This window comes from Candoia aspera, chromosome 3 (assembly GCF_035149785.1).
Source record: "Candoia aspera isolate rCanAsp1 chromosome 3, rCanAsp1.hap2, whole genome shotgun sequence".
NCBI classification, from domain to species: Eukaryota; Metazoa; Chordata; class Lepidosauria; order Squamata; family Boidae; genus Candoia; species Candoia aspera.
Genome location: NC_086155.1, coordinates 36,149,631 through 36,171,559, shown reverse-complemented (window position 1 = coordinate 36,171,559; position 21,929 = coordinate 36,149,631). Strand labels below are relative to the sequence as shown.

General features: G+C 40.9%; 1 protein-coding gene across 3 annotated transcripts; it reads right to left on the bottom strand.

Moving 5' to 3' along the window:
• Positions 1-1,595: 1,595 nt before the first annotated feature.
• On the bottom strand, positions 1,596-21,358 carry TMEM9 (transmembrane protein 9). Of its 3 annotated transcripts, none has more exons than XM_063297372.1 (6): positions 21,250-21,358; positions 9,733-9,827; positions 8,295-8,386; positions 6,467-6,575; positions 5,647-5,778; positions 1,596-3,470 (listed from the first exon to the last, which is right to left on the bottom strand). In XM_063297372.1, exons 2-6 carry the CDS (start codon positions 9,796-9,798, stop codon positions 3,321-3,323), a joined length of 549 nt encoding a protein of 182 aa, XP_063153442.1. In that variant the 5' UTR covers positions 9,799-9,827; positions 21,250-21,358; the 3' UTR covers positions 1,596-3,320. The 3 variants fall into 3 exon arrangements, with proteins under 3 accessions (XP_063153442.1, XP_063153443.1, XP_063153444.1); XM_063297373.1 differs by lacking the exon at positions 21,250-21,358 and adding an exon at positions 11,171-11,220; XM_063297374.1 differs by lacking the exon at positions 21,250-21,358 and adding an exon at positions 10,171-10,596.
• Between the last annotated feature and the right edge of the window lie 571 nt (positions 21,359-21,929).

Sequence of the window (21,929 nt, the reverse complement as noted above, 5' to 3'; positions counted from 1 at the left end):
ACATTTCTGAGATGAAGCATAATAGGTTTCTTTGGTTGCATGTCCTTCCTTCTAGTAAGCATCCTTCTTTAGTCTTAGCTTCTTCATGAGCTGCCTATTCAACCACATTGGTTCTTTTAGATGTAGCCTAATTTTTTTCACTGACATTGTTTGAGACTGTGCTATCCTTAATTTTCTTTTCAAGAAGTCCCAGCTGACTATAACAGCTTTGTGTTACAGGTTTTCTTCCCATAGCACAGTGCTTCCCAAACCTGGGTAAATTACCCAAAATTGGGTAAAAGTGGCTTTTCTTTGGGTAACGACACACGGACCCATCAGCCAATCACTACAGGGATATTTAAACTGACTTAAAGTGTTTTACCTACTAAGTAAAAAGGACTTTCTGATAAGCCGTTTTGGGTAATGAAGGAAAAAGTTTGGGAAGCACTGCCATAGCATCTCCCTATTTTTCTTAATTTATTAAAATCAGCCTCTCCAAAATCCATGGTTTTAGTCTTTTTTTTTAAACCAAGCTCTTTGTTAAAATCTAGAACTCTAACAATGTGTTACCACATTAACATTCCAACCACTTTAATATCTAAACTTCCTGTTACTAAGGTCCAAATCCAAAACCTGCCATTTCTTTGAATATCCTACCAGATGACTTTGTGGAAGTTGGTGGGGCAGGGGAAACAAGCAGCAAACCTTTTGTGGGAAGTCTTTTCCCAACATACTATAAGACATTAATTTCTCTCCTTTAGCACTGGGGTGTAACCCAGTTGTAGAACACATTATTGGTCCACAAAAATGATCTCAGGTTCAATTCCCCAAATCTCTAGGCAAGACTGGAGAAATTCCTGTCAGAAATCCTGACAAGTCACCACCAACCACTGCTGTAAAACAGCCTTCTGTCTGCTTTCCTCCAGATGGCACCTTCCATCATCTCACAGTAGCATGGCTGTTGTTGGTATTGCATTAGTTTCAGCACTAGCATGGACAGCACGAAGCTACATACACCGGTGGTGTTTTGATGGCTTCTTATATTTAAGAGGCAAGTCAAGCCCAATAGTTTACAAAATGAACTACAAGTATTTGGAGTTATTATTAGTACTGTATAATATTGTTGGTATCACGATTCATTTTAGTGATCTTGTTTTATCTGATTTGATTTCTGACATATTAGAACATCTGTTATTTAGTCTTTTTTTCTGTCACCGATTTCTTCTTTTGTACATCATGCTGAATATTTGAATTAAAAAATGGCTTATAAGTTTTTTCAGTAAATCAAGTCAAGTGCCTCCCCTCATACTTCCATGTAAACAGCGGATAACATATTTTTGGCAGATCCATGCTTAGTAACCAGCTGGTGAGAAGTGTGCATACTATATTTTAGATATAACTGGGCTATAAAATATGGATGATTATATAATAGGCAACAAAGAAATACAGAAAAGTCTTAACTCCTTGCTGCATTTACTGGTCATCTGGATTTTTGCAGCCCAGATATGGTATGCCTTTAGGATGAATTTAGACTCTTTTCTTTCCATTTCTACACATTCTATGAACACTTGTGTGATATCGCTTTCTCAACAAAAAGTATCCAATCATGCCTGACATCAATGTTACACACATTTTCTTTAATGAAAAGATGCTGCATAGTAACAAAGATTGATCCAATCTGCCAGATACTTTAAGACAGATAAATAAAGTAGATTGTTTAATACATAAATATTTTCCCATGCAGAAAAAATACTGTCCATCCTTCAAGATCTCTTAGTCTTTTGCATCTGAGACCATTACAACATTACATTTCACAGTTACATACTGTTAATACTACTTTCCCTTAACTGGTGGCATAGACCCAGCTGCTACAGGTATCATAAAAACAAATTTCAATGTGATATCCCAAACATCTGGGCAAGCTGTTGCCAGATGTATTGTAAAATTACAATAAAATAAGTAATTGTAGCCATGTTGGCCGAAAACAATCCAAAATCCATGCAGGAAATTTTCTATTAAGCCAACTTAAATATTATTTGAAAAGTTGCATGTTTTTGACTTTCCAAGAAGTCTTCATCAGGCACTTGAAAGTCTACAACTACTCTGTAAAACTTCTGTCAGCCTAATAAAGGTACTGCCTCTGTAGATTTTGAATTAGTTTTTATAATGAAATAGCTACAACAGATTGCAGTATCAGTTGTGTAAAAATGCTGGGATATGAACTGGCACTGAAACAATATTAACATCTAAGGCTATACTGCTCTAAATATCCTTTGATAATGAAATCCAGTTCTGCATACTGAAATAGACTGCCACATGCAGAAGGGCAATTTTCTTTGCACAAAATAATCTAGCGAATCTCTTTCCTGTGTAGAAGAATAAATCTTGAAGGAAAGGACTTTAAATAGTTAACATGTGCAAAGCATTCTTCATTTGCATATGAAACTGTGAACAGCAATGGCTCTGCTTGTTCAAGGTACTGTGAAAACTGAGATCTAACCTAGCCAGCAATTAAGCTATCTATGTAAGCACTTGCCTGTTTAAAAATCTGCATGTGAAAGAGGCATCCACAAACCTCTTGGTCTGGTCTCTTTAGGAGAGAGGGAAGCACAGAACTCATTCAGAATCATTCTTGTGATGTGTTAATCATGGCTTAGCATAAACTATGACAATGCTAAATAATCTCTCCATATTTCTTTGGCACACAGTTAACTATCATGAAAAAACCCTTGAAGGAAGAATTTGTAAAAATTTATGAGCCAAATACAGTAGCTCCCTTGCGCTAAATTAATTTCCCTTATTACATTTCCATGTTGGTGCCAACTTTTCAAACCAATCTTTTGTAGATAGATCCAAGCCACTTCTAAGTATTTTGCAACAGCGAATGCTCATATATTGGCATACAGTCCATGGAATGAAAAGGATGTTCCTATTCCCATTCCATTAATAATACATCCACTTCTAGCTAAAAACCAAGCCACAGGTTTGTAAGCAATAACAAATAAAAGCATGCCACATTTTTAATCACTAAACCAGACCAATGCTTGGAAGATTATAAGTTGCAACTGTTTCTAACTTTTAAAGGCAAATAGCTACATTGGAGTTATTTTTTTTCCTGACAGCAACAAATAAAGCAAGTGGCAATCCTCATCAATGGGATGTGTAGCCAGAAGCTTGCTTCAAATGCAGCTTATTCTCTTGGGTGGACTGGGAGAGGAGGACAACAAGCAAAACCAATTGTAAACAGCAGGTACAAGAAATTTAAACTACAGGCTTGGGGTCCGTATTGGCTAACAGAACTTTGCCTAGCTAACCAGCAGCTCACACCTAGAACAAAAGCTCTAGCTTAGCATCTTGTGCCGATCAAACACAGTCTTCCGCTGCTCCTGCACCTGACGCTTCCATCTCTCCTGGGCTCCTTCCACTCTCTCCAGCACTGTATTTGCTCTGGCATTGGCTGAAGGACGTACCGTTGTCAAGAAGTGGGGATCCTGCAGTAACATAAGAAAAAACATCTCAAAGAAAAAGCATTTCGGATGCATAGTGGTAATGCTGAACCTTGGGCTACAGAGAAACATGAAAGAATTCTTGAAGCAGAAGATACAGGTATATGTGCCTACACGCCATGAATACCAAGATTAAATTACTGATCATTAACAACAGGGCTCCTTGGCCACAACCCATGCAAGACTTTGGGTGTTTGGGCCTCCCAGGAAGGAGATTTTTCCAACTTTGGTCCTGGATGGGGTGACCCTGCCCTAGATGGACCCGGTGTGCAATCTAAGGGTCCTCTTGGACTCACAGCTCCTGATGGAAGAGCAGGTGGCAGCTGTGGCTAAGAGGGCCTTTGCACACCTTCGGGTTGTGCGCCAGTTGTGCCCATTCCTGGACCAGGAGGCTCTACTCACTGCCACTCATGTCCTCATGACCTCCCATTTGGACTACTGCAACATGCTCTACATGGGGCTGCCCTTGAAGAACATTCGGAAGCTTCAGCTGGTACAACTGCCTGGGTTGTAAATAGTGTCGGCTACTCAGCACATGTTATACCACTGCTTCGGGAGCTGCATTGGTTGCTGGTGTGTTTCCAGGTGCAATTCAAGGTGCTGGTTGTCACCTTTAAAGCCCTTCATGGCTTGGGACTGGGTTACCTTAGGGACTGTCTTTTCCTAGTTCTTTCTATCCGTCCAATCTGGTCAGGCAGGATGGGCATGCTCTGGGTCCCGTCAGCCAACGAATGTCGGCTGGTGGGGACCAAGAGACGTGCCTTTTCTGCTGTGGCGCCTGTCCTCTGGAACATCCTCCCTCCTGAAATTAGGATGGCCCCGACCCTTCTGGCTTTTTGGAAGGCCTTGAAGACCTGGCTTTGTGCCAAGGCCTGGGGCCCCGAGTGTGCGAATGGCCCATTTCATGGTTGTGCTGACACTGATGGTTTTTAAGATCTCTCGGCTCTATTTATATTTAAATATATTGTTTTTATTGTTTTATTGTTTTTATTATTGTTTGCTGCCCAGAGTCACTGGTCTGAGATGGGCAGCTATATAAATTGAATAAATAAATGAATAAGTAAACAGGAAACATCTAGGGGTAGTGGTATTACTGCAGCATTCTTCAGTCCGTTAGTAATGGTTAGTTACATTCTATGAAAACAAATCCAAAGGAATTATGGTGAAATGTCCTGGTAATATTTTGTCCCCCAACAATATAAATTTCTCCTAAGCCATACAAGCACCTTATATTCCATTGCTGCAATATACTTTAAAGCAGAAGTAGGAGATATTCCTGAATTACAATTCCTAGCTTCCCCTCACTCTTGATCATAATAAGCTGTAGTTCAGAAGAATCTCCTGCTCTGAAAGAACCAGCCTTATTTTAGGCACTGCATTTGGCACTATGTGGTGTCATTAAACTTCAGCGATCAAATTCAAATGAATGAATGAATGCCATACTAAATAAAATCCTTTTGGTTTTGTATTATGGCTTAGTGTGATTTGTGTTGTCTGAAAAAACAGAGTTCATGCACAGTCCTCTAGGGTTTTTCTTCAAAGCAAAATGTGCTCATGTTTAATGTGCTTGAAGGTCAATGATGTAATCCACAATCTAGAATGAAACCCAAGATTCCTTTATGTCACTAATTGTTTAAAGCACCCTTCTCTAACCCAGTGACCTCCAAAATTCTGAAAGGTTCAGTTCCAACACATTTGCAGTGTTCCGGTTTAGAAATGTTAGTTCTGAGCGCTGATTATAGAAACAGATTGAGGCATATCTTAAACCCTCATCAGGCACTATGCTGTCTAGAAAGGATGAAGTTGTGCATGCACTGGGTAGGAGAGGTATTTTGAGGGAAAGGGCTGCATACTGAACAAGGTGTCGTCTGTGGATGGAGGGCTTCTGTCACAATAGATACAGAAAACTTTATGTGAATAAGTATGGCCTACGGCGACATGGAAAGTTCTACCTACCAATCCCTGTGCTGAACACATAGACTTAACAGCCTGATCACTGCCAAGATCAACCGTCTAAATCTGAGGCTTTCCAAATGCATTAACTTTTAATTCCCACAGTCTACTAAGCGAGGAATTGTGGGAACCATAGTCCAACATACAGAAGGCACCAGTTCAAGTAGTCTGAATGAAAGAAATCCCGTTTAAAGAGCATCACACTCACCTCTGAATCTTCTTCATTGTGCAGGGGCTGGGTATAGGGATCAGGTTTGCGGATGAATGGGTCAACTACCATTAAAAATGCCATGTAGAGTAGAAGAGCTCCAATCACTAAGAGGTAAATGATGATGATGATCTGCGTGAACAGAGCAGCAAAATGTCATCAAAGATCCTAGATAAAATAACATTTTTAAGCAAGGCTTCAACTTCTATATTGGAAAAAGGGAAATCAGCTAAAAAATCAGCAGTGCTGGAAAGGATAAGATCAAAGCACAGACAAAGGTTCCAGACTGGCTTTCCCCAATCTGATGCCTTTTCAATCTGCTGGAAGAATATGCAGGCTCAGAATTCTGGGTTGTCCAAGGGCACCAGATTAGGAAAGGTTGAATAAAATGACAACTTTCAGAGCAGAGTTAAACAGTCCAAAAGCAAACATCTATACACATAACTAAACACGACTTCAATTATTTCCTTGATCTGTTAATGAGAAATCTGGGATATGATTTTCAAAGGCAGCCAAAGACAAGAACTTAAGATAAGTGCACGTACTTGCCTCTGTAGAGAATATGACTCTTATGCAACAACATTTGTGGCCGCTCTATGTGTTCTGTAGCCAAAGTTTTAACTATAAAATAAACCTAGATGAGAACTACCAACTAGGCCTAACTACCAATTTAGACACTCTTGCCTCAGTCTCATAATGCTACTTCCCTTGTGAGTATATTTTTGGAAGCTCTTGCCTTGACAGTTGGCAACAGCCAAAATTCTTAGTTATATAGAGTGAGGACAGAAGACAGAAAAAGCTGGTGTATCAGGTATTTTACCTTGATGGTGGTGGTGCTTCGTTCTTCATACTTGCACTCACACAGCAGGCAATATGCCTCAACATCATGTCCTGGCACTGGCATAGGGTCCACCACATGCAGGCAGTTGCTGCAATTGTGAGAAACAAGAAGCAACAACAGGCATCAAAAACCTTCTATCACATGGAAATTCACCTGTTCCAAAGGTTAGAGAGTTTAATGTAGCATTCAGCTGGATGTATTGACTGCTTTTGGATGATCAGATATTGGCTTACTAAGTCAAGAAATGCATGAACCCTTTCTCCGAATATTCAGCTTTATCTTTTCCACTCATTACAGCATGAAGGTTCCCCAATTAAAAATATTTGAAATCCTGATCACCAGATTCAAATCAAATGTGGGTCTTAACCCATGGCCTGAAGTTGATTTAAGAGCCTAATTTGCTCCAAGTTTTAACTAGTATCCCAGTTTAAATGAAACAGAAAATATAGTTAATTGGAGACTGCCTGGTTTAATTGCTGTATATCGTGAATAAAAGGAGAAAAAGAGTCTGTACCCATTAAAAATAGTTTCATGTATCTCTTGGCTTATTTGGATTGTTTAATTTTAGACCAGTATTACATTTTATTGAGTCACTTCTCCTATAAACATGTTTCCAGAACTATTTTTTAAATACAACTTATACTTCTTACATAACAACCCCAAAGCATTCCCAGAGTTGCCGAATTTCATCTTCCAGCAGCCAAAGTAGTTAATAAAGAGAGACAACGGACATTGTAGTTCAGCTGTTGACTCCTGCCTAAAGCACTACTTCTTCCATCAAAGGTTCGCAAATACCATTAGGGAGACAACAGAAAGTAACTACAGAGGTAAAAAAATGTGGCCATTTCTAAAACATTTCTCTAGTTCACAGTCTGAGTCATTCATGATTGGAGTAGCCTATAAGCCCAGTAAAATAAATAAATAAAATAAAATAAAATAATAGTTAGGATATTGGATAACATAATAGCTCTCAGAAACACCCTAATTTTGAGACTATTATTGTTTCACTAAGTTAATTCCCTTGATCAATAATGACCGATATACAAATAGATAAAATGTACATGAGGAAAGTATCCAAGCTGAACAGATGGAAAGTGTGAGACTTTAGTTCATTTCGCTGAACTGTCTTCCTATATTGATGATCTGTTTTCAAATCAGCTTTTTATAACGATCACATCTTGCAAATATCTATATACTAGTAAAACTCTCATTGTGTTTATCTGTTGTTCTGTTTGTACCCTCAAGTTAGCCCAAACAGTGCATTATACCACAACAATTTTTGAATCAAGGTACCTCAAACCCGCTAACTTGAAGAATACATTAAAAATCTGGGACCCATTACTCCTGTGGAATTGAAATTTCACGATGTTCAGCCCAGTTTTATTCATAAAGTTGTGGCTGTCGCAGCATCCCCGTGGTCACTTGTGATTTCTGACACTCCCTGCCAGCTTCCCACAAGCAAAGTCAATGGGGAAGCCAGCAGGAAGTTAGAAGTCACTCCCACTCCCACTGCTTTTTTGCCCGCCCATGGTCATTCTGTTTATCTCTTTAAGTAAATAAACATTGATTTATTATTGAAGTTTGTTTGCCACTACAATTATCTTTCTATTTATGATATATACTCTTCTTAGATGATCATGGGACCATCCAGCATTGGGGTAAAAAAAACACGGTCAGCCTAAAATTTAATGTTCATGATGGTCACATCAGACTGCACTACCTTTCTCTCAAAGGATGACTCAAAGGGTCACACGGTTATCTAGTTCTTTCTATGAGCTTCAAGAATCACATTTGAAATTTGTCTCACCAGTCTTTCTGCAATACATTGTTCTTGTAAATGTGTCCACTTATATTCCGATATGGCGGGCAGATACACTTGCAGCGGATGTCCCCAAATTTCTACAGAAGAGAAATAGGATACAAATAGAATAAATGGTATGTGACCAATTGTTTTGCCCCTGCAACGTAAAGTACTTAACAGTCCCAATCACTTCATATCATGCTGGAGAACCTGTGAACCTTCACCCGTGACCCTGTGATGCTTAGTGAATAGTTAAACACTGAACAGGGATTAAGATAAGGATATATGTATGACATCCCCTTGGTTGTTTAATGTATTTATGGGAAAATGGATAAGGAAAGTTTGTCGTGACATTAGAGGTATGATGGTTGGGACCATGAATGTACATGTACTTTTGTATTCAGATAATACCATGTTGTTGGCTGTTAGACTAAATGATGCAATGATGAGCATGGATCTGAAACTATATATATGAAAGGCTGAGATAACTGTGTTTGTCAAGAAAAATAGAATGAAAAGATATTGAGAGCAAAAAATTAGAGCAAGTAGATGAATTTGGCTATCTCTGTAGAACATTTGTTATAGATGAGGAAATGGATTGAGAAATGTTAATGCTGGTCAAAAATAGTGGATATTATAAGGTCTGTTGGAAGGAAGGAATTTTTTTTTGAAAGAAGCAAAATGGCTGTACAAAACAGTGCGCTTGTCCCAAGTTTGTTATATGGAAGTGAGAATTGGGTATGTTAGGAGAAACATAACAGTATGTTAAACACAGTGGGAGTGGAACACTGAAGAAGTGTGTGTGGTAAAACAAGAAGAGACAGGATAAAAATGAATGGCTAATGAACGAATATGGGTTGAATACAAATGAGTGTGACCAGCATGAAATTAATTTAAGTATGCCGAGGTGGTTTGATCATGAGAGAATGGTGATCAAATTACAAAACAAATATATGAAGGATGATTGAATAGGTTGAGAGGAAGAGGAAGATGAGGAAATAGTGGTGGATGGATTTGATGAGATCTTCAAAAAGAAAGAGGTAAGAAGTTTAAGGAGTAAAAGAGGGTGTATGAAGTGGTATATGGACATGATGGAAGAAAGGATGGTTTGCAAGAATAGGAATGTATGAAGAAATGTAAGCTAATTTTAGCTATGCCTCCTCTTTTCCCTCTTTTACCTTATGCCTTTAATTTATTTGGTTTACCATTTACTTTTTTTCCTATTCTGTATAACACTGTTGACCAAAAAAGGAATAGCATAATGGGTATTTATGTATGTATAATATAGCTGAATTCCAGCACCAACAAATTATAACAAAAATAAACCACATTGGCCTGGTTTCATATGCTATGCTGAAACAGGCAGGTGTGACCACCCCATTAATCCAAAACCAAACCTTAAATGTAAACATAAGCGGATTTTCTCCCTGCCTTCCTCCCTCACCTTGCTGGTCTCAGACGATGGTATTAGGATACACAAGAAAATGGCTGCAAGTGACACCAGTTTCATGATTTCTCAGATGTGTGAATGAACATTACCTGGAAAGGGGGGTGGGGAGAGAACATAAATCAGCCAATTCTTTGTAGCATTATACACATTTAGATATCACAACTCCTCTGCTAAAATGTGGCTAGCTGGTTTCCTCAGCATATGCATAACCTTGAAGATACCGCCTCCTTTTAGGGGCTGAAAACCTAAAGTGTTAAGAACGTACATTAATAACCGATCCTTCAGAGCAGATTAGGAGGTTGCCCAAGGACTTGCAGCGGGTGTGGAAGAGAAAACCAGCCTCTCCCCATTCCTCCGGCAGAGGAGACAATTTGAATATAACCAATGCTGCATTAGATTGTACACATAGCTCATTACGAATTATCATCTTACCAGATGTTACACCTTGTGCTTTCTTGCAGTTATATTAGCTTTTTGGTTGGTCTGCAGAAAACGTATATTCAGTTTCAGATCATAATACGGAGCAAATAATCTGATGACAGTAAAAAAAAGTATCACGATACAGAGAAGATGAATTTATTTGAATCATAATTTCACTATTTCAAATTTCATACCCTTTTAATTAGCATGGAGGCCACAGTTTAACTTATTTCCCGTGTTCACAAAAGAATGAAGCTTTTCAGCTAAACTGGTTAAAATGCATCTTTATCTTATGACTTTAGTATGAACTGCACAGTAATGCAACTTACAGTTATAGAAAAAAATATTTATTCATTTTTCAAAGAAGCTGCTCTTAATGGTAGAATCTAAATTAATCAACCGTCAGTCTTAATTAAAAAGCAAGGTTGAGATCCCTGTAGCTATCTATCAAAATGCAAATAAAAACAAAAAGAGCAATTAATAAGCTAGATTAGATCAGTGTTTCTCAACCTTGGCAACTTTAAGGTGCGTGGACTTCAACTCCCAGAATTCCCCAGCCAGCCATGTTGGCTGGGGAATTCTGGAGCTGAAGTCCACACATCTTAAAGTTGTCAAGGCTGAGAAACACTGGATTAGATCACCTTTTACTAAGAAATATTTTTCAAAAAGTTGCAGTGTAAAAATGAGCCTTTTCCAAGTTCCATTTCACTGAAACATTGAAAAACAAAGGCCTTCTTAGCAAGACACTCGATCTTACATATGCAGACTACCACATCTATCTTAGGTGCTCTCCACATTTACATACACTTTGGAAAGTTTCAGGCTTTTAGGCAGCAAACAATCAAACAGCTGGACAGAGAAAAGCCAGTCCAGTCATTTAAGAGACCACAAAACTCTTGTGTCATCTACAAGGAATGTGAATTGAATGGTTCAACTATTAGAGCACATCAAGGGTGGGTCCTTTCTCCATAGTGTACAATTCTGTTCACGTAGTTTTGTTTTATTTACTCACTTGGTTGGGACTGCTCTGCTCCTTCTCAATGCTCTTTGGGTTTTGGATGGTTTCCCTGCAAGCTTTAAAAACCTTTTTTTTAAAAAAAGGGGTTGTGGCATCTCAAATTGCTTGCAGTTTATGCTCTAAATGTCCAGAGCAAACATCCACAGATGCATAAGGAAACTCTCTTGGGACCTAAGAATATATTCTGCTGGGGCAGAATGTATTTAAGTATTTAAGTAAGTTATGTCCAAGATATTCCTGGATCCCCAAGAAGCTCTGAATCTTGGATGGACTTAAAGGAATCATACTGAGCTTGATGAAACTTCTGAAGCACATCTAAGGAACACCTGCTTGATACATTACCCTTCTACAGTATGTGGACAAGATTTTGCGTACATGTAAAGGGTTCCTAAGTGATTCCCCTTCCTATGCAGTGCCTGGCATAGACTATCTTCATAAGATAGAGTGATGTATTTCCCTCCGCTGTGCTCAGCCACAATAGCCTTTGAATATTGTCACCTGGTACAAAGGCAGTACATAACCCACCCCACTTTGTATGTAGTGTATGTAACTCCTTTTTTGCTCACCAGAGCAATCTTCCAGGTATCAGACTCATTGCTAGAGGAAATACTTCTTGCACAGACTCAATTCAGAAGCCTCCAGTTATGTTCTTTCTAGGACTCCATGAGGTCTCTCTCAGCCTTTTTGACATCAGGAGCAGCCCAGTTCATCTTGTGTCAGTCCAGGGAATGCTCTGCCCCAATTTGTTCCCAATTTTGCTCTATAAATAGGAAAACCAAAGTTCTGCCCTCACACTGTATTATCCAATATGGAAAAAACATAAATGACTAATGGCACATACTGGTTTTTTGTTTCTGTTTTATCAGAATGGGAATGAAATGAAATTCACAGGAAAACTGCAACACTATGAAGAGATGAGGCATACCACATTTCATAGAAACTGACGCAGGATTTATGAAGATTGGTGGTTTTGTTATTTTTTTCCCTAGCTGCTGTGTGTTTTACTTTTTTTAATATGTATTTATTTTTATTTACCTTTTAATATTGTTAGCCACAGACAAAGGTATTTGAGATGGGCAGCCACATAAATTGAATAAATATTTTTTTAAATAATACAAAAGATACACAAACTTATGATTATACCAACCATTGGTTCAGTTCACTTCAGTAACATTCGTAAAGGACCCAGTAATATTTTGCCACCATAGTTCCACTGAGGGTCTTTCCCCATTACTGAGTTGAAATGCTATCTAGCCATCCTTGAGCCGGTGCAAAGAGTGCCAGCATCAATCCTGCTTTCCATGCTGCCAATCTTTATCCTGCCTCTAGGTCTATTCCAAGTCATTCTTGAATAGGGTTGTTTTGATATGTGAATATGCCAGTTGTTGTACGCAAAGTAACTGATTGTCTCCTTTGGCTTTGCTGTCATCTCTTTCTAACACATCACCAGCCAGCCCGGAAAGCATCCACCAACTGAACGAGATAGGCCTGATTTCAGAATTCTCTCTGGCGACTCTAACCAGTTTCTCAGCTCCTTCTCCCATCTCTCTATTGGGTAATGAAGTCTCTTGTCTCAAGAAAAGAAGAAAGGAGTGATTGAATATGGTTCACTCTTGGCTGTATTAGTGATTTGGGTTTGATGTTTCTCAGCTACTTTGTATTTTAATTTTTGTAATGGTTGTAATTATTTTTATTTTAGTTTAATTCTCTTCGCTGTCCAGAGTCACTCGTTGAGATGGGTGGCCATATAAATTAGATAAATATATAAATGAAATGACAAAATGCAGAGAAACTGGCAAATAAGTGCATACAGCGTATGCCCCCATCTCCTCTACCAGAAGGGAGGGGATGCTCCTTCTACCCAAGTGTCCCAAGACACACCTCAGTTATACACACAACAGGGCACCTAACATAACTTCCAAGCTAATGGGTGGCAAAGCATAATAGATTTTAGACATCTTGAGGGTGCCCTTTGAATAAAGGTTTTGTTGTTGTTTATTCGTTTAGTCGCTTCCGACTCTTCGTGACTTCATGGACCAGCCCACGCCAGAGCTTCCTGTCGGTCGTCAACACCCCCAGCTCCCCCAGGGACGAGTCCGTCACCTCTAGAATATCCTCCATCCATCTTGCCCTTGGTCGGCCCCTCTTCCTTTTGCCTTCCACTCTCCCTAGCATCAGCATCTTCTCCAGGGTGTCCTGTCTTCTCATTATGTGGCCAAAGTATTTCAGTTTTGCCTTTAATATCATTCCCTCAAGTGAGCAGTCTGGCTTTATTTCCTGGAGGATGGACTGGTTGGATCTTCTTGCAGTCCAAGGCACTCTCAGAATTTTCCTCCAACACCACAGTTCAAAAGCATCGATCTTCCTTCGCTCAGCCTTCCTTATGGTCCAGCTCTCGCAGCCATATGTTACTACAGGGAACACCATTGCTTTAACTATGCGGGCCTTTGTTGTCAGTGTGATGTCTCTGCTCTTAACTATTTTATCGAGATTTGTCATTGCTCTTCTTCCAAGGATTAAGCGTCTTCTGATTTCCTGACTGCAGTCAGCATCTGCAGTAATCTTTGCACCTAGGAATACAAAGTCTTTCACTGCTTCTACATTTTCTCCCTCTATTTGCCAGTTATCAATCAAGCTGGTTGCCATAATCTTGGTTTTTTTGAGGTTTAGCTGCAAACCAGCTTTTGCACTTTCTTCTTTCACCTTCATCATAAGGCTCCTCAGTTCCTCTTCACTTTCAGCCATCAAGGTGGTATCATCTGCATATCTGAGATTGTTAATGTTTCTTCCAGAGATTTTAACTCCAGCCTTGGATTCCTCAAGGCCAGCTTGTCGCATGATGTGTTCTGCATACAAGTTGAATAGGTAGGGTGAGAGTATACAGCCCTGCCGTACTCCTTTCCCAATCTTAAACCAGTCTGTTGTTCCGTGGTCTGTTCTTACTGTTGCTACTTGGTCGTTATACAGATTCTTCAGGAGGCATACAAGATGACTTGGTATCCCCATACCACTAAGAACTTGCCACAATTTGTTATGGTCCACACAGTCAAAGGCTTTAGAATAGTCAATAAAACAGAAATAGATGTTTTTCTGAAACTCCCTGGCTTTTTCCATTATCCAGCGGATATTGGCAATTTGGTCTCTAGTTCCTCTGCCTTTTCTAAACCCAGCTTGTACATCTGGCAATTCTCGCTCCATGAACTGCTGAAGTCTACCTTGCAGGATCTTGAGCATTACCTTACTGGCATGTGAAATGAGTGCCACTGTTCGATAGTTTGAACATTCTTTAGTGTTTCCCTTTTTTGGTATGGGGATATAAGTTGATTTTTTCCAGTCTGATGGCCATTCTTGTGTTTTCCAAATTTGCTGGCATATAGCATGCATTACCTTGACAGCATCATCTTGCAAGATTTTGAACAGTTCAGCTGGGATGCCGTCGTCTCCTGTTGCCTTGTTATTAGCAATGCTTCTTAAGGCCCACTCAACCTCACTCTTCAGGATGTCTGGCTCTAGCTCACCGACCACACCGTCAAAGCTATCCCCGATATTGTTATCCTTCCTATACAGGTTTTCTGTATATTCTTGCCACCTTTTCTTGATCTCTTCTTCTTCTGTTAGGTCCTTGCCATCTTTGTTTTTGATCATACCCATTTTGGCCTGGAATTTACCTCCAATGTTTCTAATTTTCTGGAAGAGGTCTCTTGTCCTTCCTATTCTATTGTCTTCTTCCACTTCCGCGCATTGCTTGTTTAAAAATAATTCCTTATCTCTTCTGGCTAACCTCTGGAATTTTGCATTTAATTGGGCATATCTGCCCCTATCACTGTTGCCTTTTGCTTTCCTTCTTTCTTGGGCTACTTCTAGTGTCTCAGCAGACAGCCATTTTGCCTTCTTGGTTTTCTCTTTCTTTGGGATGTATTTTGTTGCCGCCTCCTGAACCATGCTGCCAACTTCTGTCCAGAGTTCTTCCGGGACCCTATCTACTAAGTCCAGTCCCTTAAATCTATTCTTCACCTCCACTGCATATTCCTTAGGAATATTAGTGAGCTCATATCTAGCTGATCTGTGGGTCTTCCCTAATCTCTTTAGTCTGATCCTAAATTGTGCAAGAAGAAGTTCGTGATCTGAACTACAGTCAGCTCCAGGCCTTGTTTTTACCGACTGTACAGATGTCCGCCACCTTTGGCTGCAAAGGATGTAATCAATCTGATTTCGGTGTTGTCCATCTGGTGAAGTCCATGTATAAAGCCGTCTCTTAGGTTGTTGGAAGAGAGTGTTTGTTATGCAGAGTGAATTGTCTTGGCAAAATTCTATCAGCCTGTGTCCTGCTTCGTTTTGTTCTCCCAGGCCATACTTACCTGTAATTCGAGGTGTCATTTGACTGCCCACCTTAGCATTCCAGTCTCCTGTGATGAAAATAACATCTCTTTTAGGCGTGTTGTCCAGTAGGTGCTGCAGATCCTCATAGAATTGCTCTACTTCAGCTTCTTCAGCATTTGTGGTTGGGGCGTATATTTGGATCACTGTGATGTTAGATGGCTTGCCCTGAATTCGAATTGAGATCATTCTGTCGTTTTTTGGGTTGTATCCAAGCACTGCTTTAGCCACTTTACTATTAATTATGAAGGCTACTCCATTTCTTCTGTGGTCCTCTTGTCCGCAGTAGTAGATCTGGTGGTCATTTGATGTGAAGTGGCCCATTCCAGTCCATTTCAGTTCACTGATGCCCAGAATGTCTATCTTTAATCTTGACATCTCACCAATAACCACATCCAATTTGCCCTGGCTCATAGATCTTACATTCCAGGTTCCGATGGTGTGTTGATCCTTAGAACATCGGATTCGCCGTTCACCACCAGCACCGTCAGCCGCTAGCCGTCCTTTCGGCTTTGAGCTAGCTGCGTCATCACATCTGGGGCTAGTTGAACTCATCCTCTGTTCCTCCCCAGTAGCATTTTGACCATCTTCCGACCTGGGGGTCTCATCTTCCGATGGTATACCGACATATCTCTGGTTGTACTGATCCATTTAGTTTTCACGGCAAGAATACTGGGGTGGGTTGCCATTACCTTCCCCAAGGATCGCATTTAGTCTGACCTCTCTGTCATGACCTTCCCGTCTTGGGTGGCCCTTCACGGTTTAGCTCATGGCATCATTGAGGTGCTCAAGCTCCAGCACCACGACAAGGTAACGATCCTTTGCTGAAGAGTTATAATTAGCTGGACTGATAAATAAGCATTTTCACCTTTATTCACTTCAGCAAAGGATCGTTACCTTGTCGTGGTGCTGGAGCTTGAGCACCTCAATGATGCCATGAGCTAAACCGTGAAGGGCCACCCAAGACGGGAAGGTCATGACAGAGAGGTCAGACTAAATGCGATCCTTGGGGAAGGTAATGGCAACCCACCCCAGTATTCTTGCCGTGAAAACTAAATGGATCAGTACAACCAGAGATATGTCGGTATACCATCGGAAGATGAGACCCCCAGGTCGGAAGATGGTCAAAATGCTACTGGGGAGGAACAGAGGATGAGTTCAACTAGCCCCAGATGTGATGACGCAGCTAGCTCAAAGCCGAAAGGACGGCTAGCGGCTGACGGTGCTGGTGGTGAACGGCGAATCCGATGTTCTAAGGATCAACACACCATCGGAACCTGGAATGTAAGATCTATGAGCCAGGGCAAATTGGATGTGGTTATTGGTGAGATGTCAAGATTAAAGATAGACATTCTGGGCATCAGTGAACTGAAATGGACTGGAATGGGCCACTTCACATCAAATGACCACCAGATCTACTACTGCGGACAAGAGGACCACAGAAGAAATGGAGTAGCCTTCATAATTAATAGTAAAGTGGCTAAAGCAGTGCTTGGATACAACCCAAAAAACGACAGAATGATCTCAATTCGAATTCAGGGCAAGCCATCTAACATCACAGTGATCCAAATATACGCCCCAACCACAAATGCTGAAGAAGCTGAAGTAGAGCAATTCTATGAGGATCTGCAGCACCTACTGGACAACACGCCTAAAAGAGATGTTATTTTCATCACAGGAGACTGGAATGCTAAGGTGGGCAGTCAAATGACACCTCGAATTACAGGTAAGTATGGCCTGGGAGAACAAAACGAAGCAGGACACAGGCTGATAGAATTTTGCCAAGACAATTCACTCTGCATAACAAACACTCTCTTCCAACAACCTAAGAGACGGCTTTATACATGGACTTCACCAGATGGACAACACCGAAATCAGATTGATTACATCCTTTGCAGCCAAAGGTGGCGGACATCTGTACAGTCGGTAAAAACAAGGCCTGGAGCTGACTGTAGTTCAGATCACGAACTTCTTCTTGCACAATTTAGGATCAGACTAAAGAGATTAGGGAAGACCCACAGATCAGCTAGATATGAGCTCACTAATATTCCTAAGGAATATGCAGTGGAGGTGAAGAATAGATTTAAGGGACTGGACTTAGTAGATAGGGTCCCGGAAGAACTCTGGACAGAAGTTGGCAGCATGGTTCAGGAGGCGGCAACAAAATACATCCCAAAGAAAGAGAAAACCAAGAAGGCAAAATGGCTGTCTGCTGAGACACTAGAAGTAGCCCAAGAAAGAAGGAAAGCAAAAGGCAACAGTGATAGGGGCAGATATGCCCAATTAAATGCAAAATTCCAGAGGTTAGCCAGAAGAGATAAGGAATTATTTTTAAACAAGCAATGCGCGGAAGTGGAAGAAGACAATAGAATAGGAAGGACAAGAGACCTCTTCCAGAAAATTAGAAACATTGGAGGTAAATTCCAGGCCAAAATGGGTATGATCAAAAACAAAGATGGCAAGGACCTAACAGAAGAAGAAGAGATCAAGAAAAGGTGGCAAGAATATACAGAAAACCTGTATAGGAAGGATAACAATATCGGGGATAGCTTTGACGGTGTGGTCGGTGAGCTAGAGCCAGACATCCTGAAGAGTGAGGTTGAGTGGGCCTTAAGAAGCATTGCTAATAACAAGGCAACAGGAGACGACGGCATCCCAGCTGAACTGTTCAAAATCTTGCAAGATGATGCTGTCAAGGTAATGCATGCTATATGCCAGCAAATTTGGAAAACACAAGAATGGCCATCAGACTGGAAAAAATCAACTTATATCCCCATACCAAAAAAGGGAAACACTAAAGAATGTTCAAACTATCGAACAGTGGCACTCATTTCACATGCCAGTAAGGTAATGCTCAAGATCCTGCAAGGTAGACTTCAGCAGTTCATGGAGCGAGAATTGCCAGATGTACAAGCTGGGTTTAGAAAAGGCAGAGGAACTAGAGACCAAATTGCCAATATCCGCTGGATAATGGAAAAAGCCAGGGAGTTTCAGAAAAACATCTATTTCTGTTTTATTGACTATTCTAAAGCCTTTGACTGTGTGGACCATAACAAATTGTGGCAAGTTCTTAGTGGTATGGGGATACCAAGTCATCTTGTATGCCTCCTGAAGAATCTGTATAACGACCAAGTAGCAACAGTAAGAACAGACCACGGAACAACAGACTGGTTTAAGATTGGGAAAGGAGTACGGCAGGGCTGTATACTCTCACCCTACCTATTCAACTTGTATGCAGAACACATCATGCGACAAGCTGGCCTTGAGGAATCCAAGGCTGGAGTTAAAATCTCTGGAAGAAACATTAACAATCTCAGATATGCAGATGATACCACCTTGATGGCTGAAAGTGAAGAGGAACTGAGGAGCCTTATGATGAAGGTGAAAGAAGAAAGTGCAAAAGCTGGTTTGCAGCTAAACCTCAAAAAAACCAAGATTATGGCAACCAGCTTGATTGATAACTGGCAAATAGAGGGAGAAAATGTAGAAGCAGTGAAAGACTTTGTATTCCTAGGTGCAAAGATTACTGCAGATGCTGACTGCAGTCAGGAAATCAGAAGACGCTTAATCCTTGGAAGAAGAGCAATGACAAATCTCGATAAAATAGTTAAGAGCAGAGACATCACACTGACAACAAAGGCCCGCATAGTTAGAGCAATGGTGTTCCCTGTAGTAACATATGGCTGCGAGAGCTGGACCATAAGGAAGGCTGAGCGAAGGAAGATCGATGCTTTTGAACTGTGGTGTTGGAGGAAAATTCTGAGAGTGCCTTGGACTGCAAGAAGATCCAACCAGTCCATCCTCCAGGAAATAAAGCCAGACTGCTCACTTGAGGGAATGGTATTAAAGGCAAAACTGAAATACTTTGGCCACATAATGAGAAGACAGGACACCCTGGAGAAGATGCTGATGCTAGGGAGAGTGGAAGGCAAAAGGAAGAGGGGCCGACCAAGGGCAAGATGGATGGATGATATTCTAGAGGTGACGGACTCGTCCCTGGGGGAGCTGGGGGTGTTGACGGCCGACAGGAAGCTCTGGCGTGGGCTGGTCCATGAAGTCACGAAGAGTCGGAAGCGACTAAACGAATAAACAACAAAATTATAACTACTTAAGCCTGTGTTGCTCATTGGCTGGGAATGAGATGAAGGTAATGTCATGGGAACAAGGCAAAAATTTGGTTTTGTCAGGTTATGACTGAGCCTTGCCAAGGTGTAAGTAGGGACAGAATCTGAGCTTCATCCTCCCAGTCTTGATCTCACTCACGATACTGCCTAACAGGACTATGCAGCACTTCAGAATCAGAGGCAAAAATGTGCTTTGAAGCCCCAAGGGCACTGCAACTTGTCTGCAAGTCGTTAAAGCAGACACACCTTTTCCCAGGATCACACAACTGCCCTCCACAGCTGCCACGTGATCCCAGAGAAAGATGCATTTGGTTTAAGAGGTTGTAGACAAATTCTGCGCTTTTGCCACCAGTCATTATTTTTGTCTTTGAATCCAGTGTGCTCCACAGCCTAATATATGAATACACATACACCCTTATCCATAGGGCCAAAATAGGATAGAGAAGTTGATACTAATTATTTGAGCAAAAGACAGGAAGAAGATATTACTCCATAAAGCTTTGGTTTAAGAGGATAGTATCACCTGCATTCCAATTTCTACTTACACTCAAGAAGTCAGCGAATTGGAAATTAATCATGTAACAGCCACACAACAGAAACTGGAAAAGCTTTTGCTGAATCGTAGTTACTGATTTGGAAATGACGCCATCTCCACCCACAGTTTGAATGGGGGTTTCAGGTCAAGCTTGAACTGAGGAGGGATGCATCTGTGCAGGGACTGAAGAGGTGCACCTACTCCAGTCATGTCATGCCATAGCAATGCCTGGAGAGAAACCGGGTGACCATGAGGGGGGACTGCAGTAACCATGAACAGATCGACCCCCATCCCCTACCCCTCTCCGCACTCCTATGGTTTCTACCCTCCCACATCAAAAGCATGTACTGTAAAGAAAGACCAACTTCCTGATTCATGGACAACTTCCTCACTAAAGCAGTTTTCTCGAGCACCGATTAAAACTTTACACTGTTTTTCCTCTTTTTGGTGCAGGGTGCTCCAAATTTAAAGGAAGGGAAGATGAAGAGGAGGTATTTCCCCTCTGCCAAATAAATAGAGGGAGGGGAAAGGGGCATGAAGCCCTCAAAATCTTATGCAATGGCCAGCTTTCCCAGGCTGTCCAACTTTGATGGCCATCTTCAATTGAAATCAATTTTGGAGGTTTCTCCTCCTCTCCATCCTCCCATAAAAGTGTGCATGTGATACACCTGCAACGGACATAATTTTTGTCCATGACGTAGAGTTTGGATTTTCTATGTAAACAAAAATGTGAAGAGATAGTTTACCTCTAAACATCCCTAATTAAATAAGAGTGCCTTTTGGTATGACTCCTGAAGGAACAACATCAATTCATAACTACTTACCTGCCCGTTACCTTCTGCCTGGCCATTCAAATTCCATTTTCAAGCCATACCCTTTTCAGTACCTTAACCACCAGAGGAACACGCAGACCACTTGCAGAGATCGGATTCTTCCAAGCTTAGCTACAGCCAGTACAAAAGGCTGCCAAGGAAACTGCTCCCCATTTTCTCCCAAAATTGGGGTTTATATTATTGGCGATGGAACAAGAGACTCACCCAGCAGCGCCGGCTCCTAGAAACGGTCGAATTCGCTCTTATTTTCTGCTGACATCACCATAGTAGACGTTGCTAGAAACCAACCAAGTCCACTTCCGCGATTGGTGCTAAGGGACTATTAATAATTTCCACACCTTTTTTTGACAAGAAAATAAAAGCAAGTCAAAAGGCTGCACTCTTTGGAATCCAGGTTGGATGGCAAAACATTTAAAGTAGGAGAGGCGAAAAGGCTGCGCCGCTATTCCTGCCAAGATGTCAGGATGCGGGATTAAGACGCGGCGTCGTTTTGCTGATTTATCCCATAGCGTCTTGGGAAGCCCCAAGAGTGCGGTACGTTTGCTCAAATGATTTGGTGAATAACTTCGCAAATGCGTTGCACTACTTAGGGGCATTTTGTTTCCTTGTCGATTAATTATCTAAATGCATAAACCTGGTTCCAGTTCTGAAAACGAAGCTCACAAAATAGTGCCTTTGAACATCTGCAGAGTGCACTTCTATTACAACCGGAATCAACTTGTCTTAAGCTGTCTGATAGCTTTTATTAAAAGAATGATAGAAAGAGCAGCAATCTATTAAAACAGTGTGAGGGAGGAAAAGTTAAAAACAAAAAACCGCAAGCTGTCCCAAAATAGCGATTAAGAAATTGTTTGATGCTGCAATCGGCACTTATTTTTGAAATT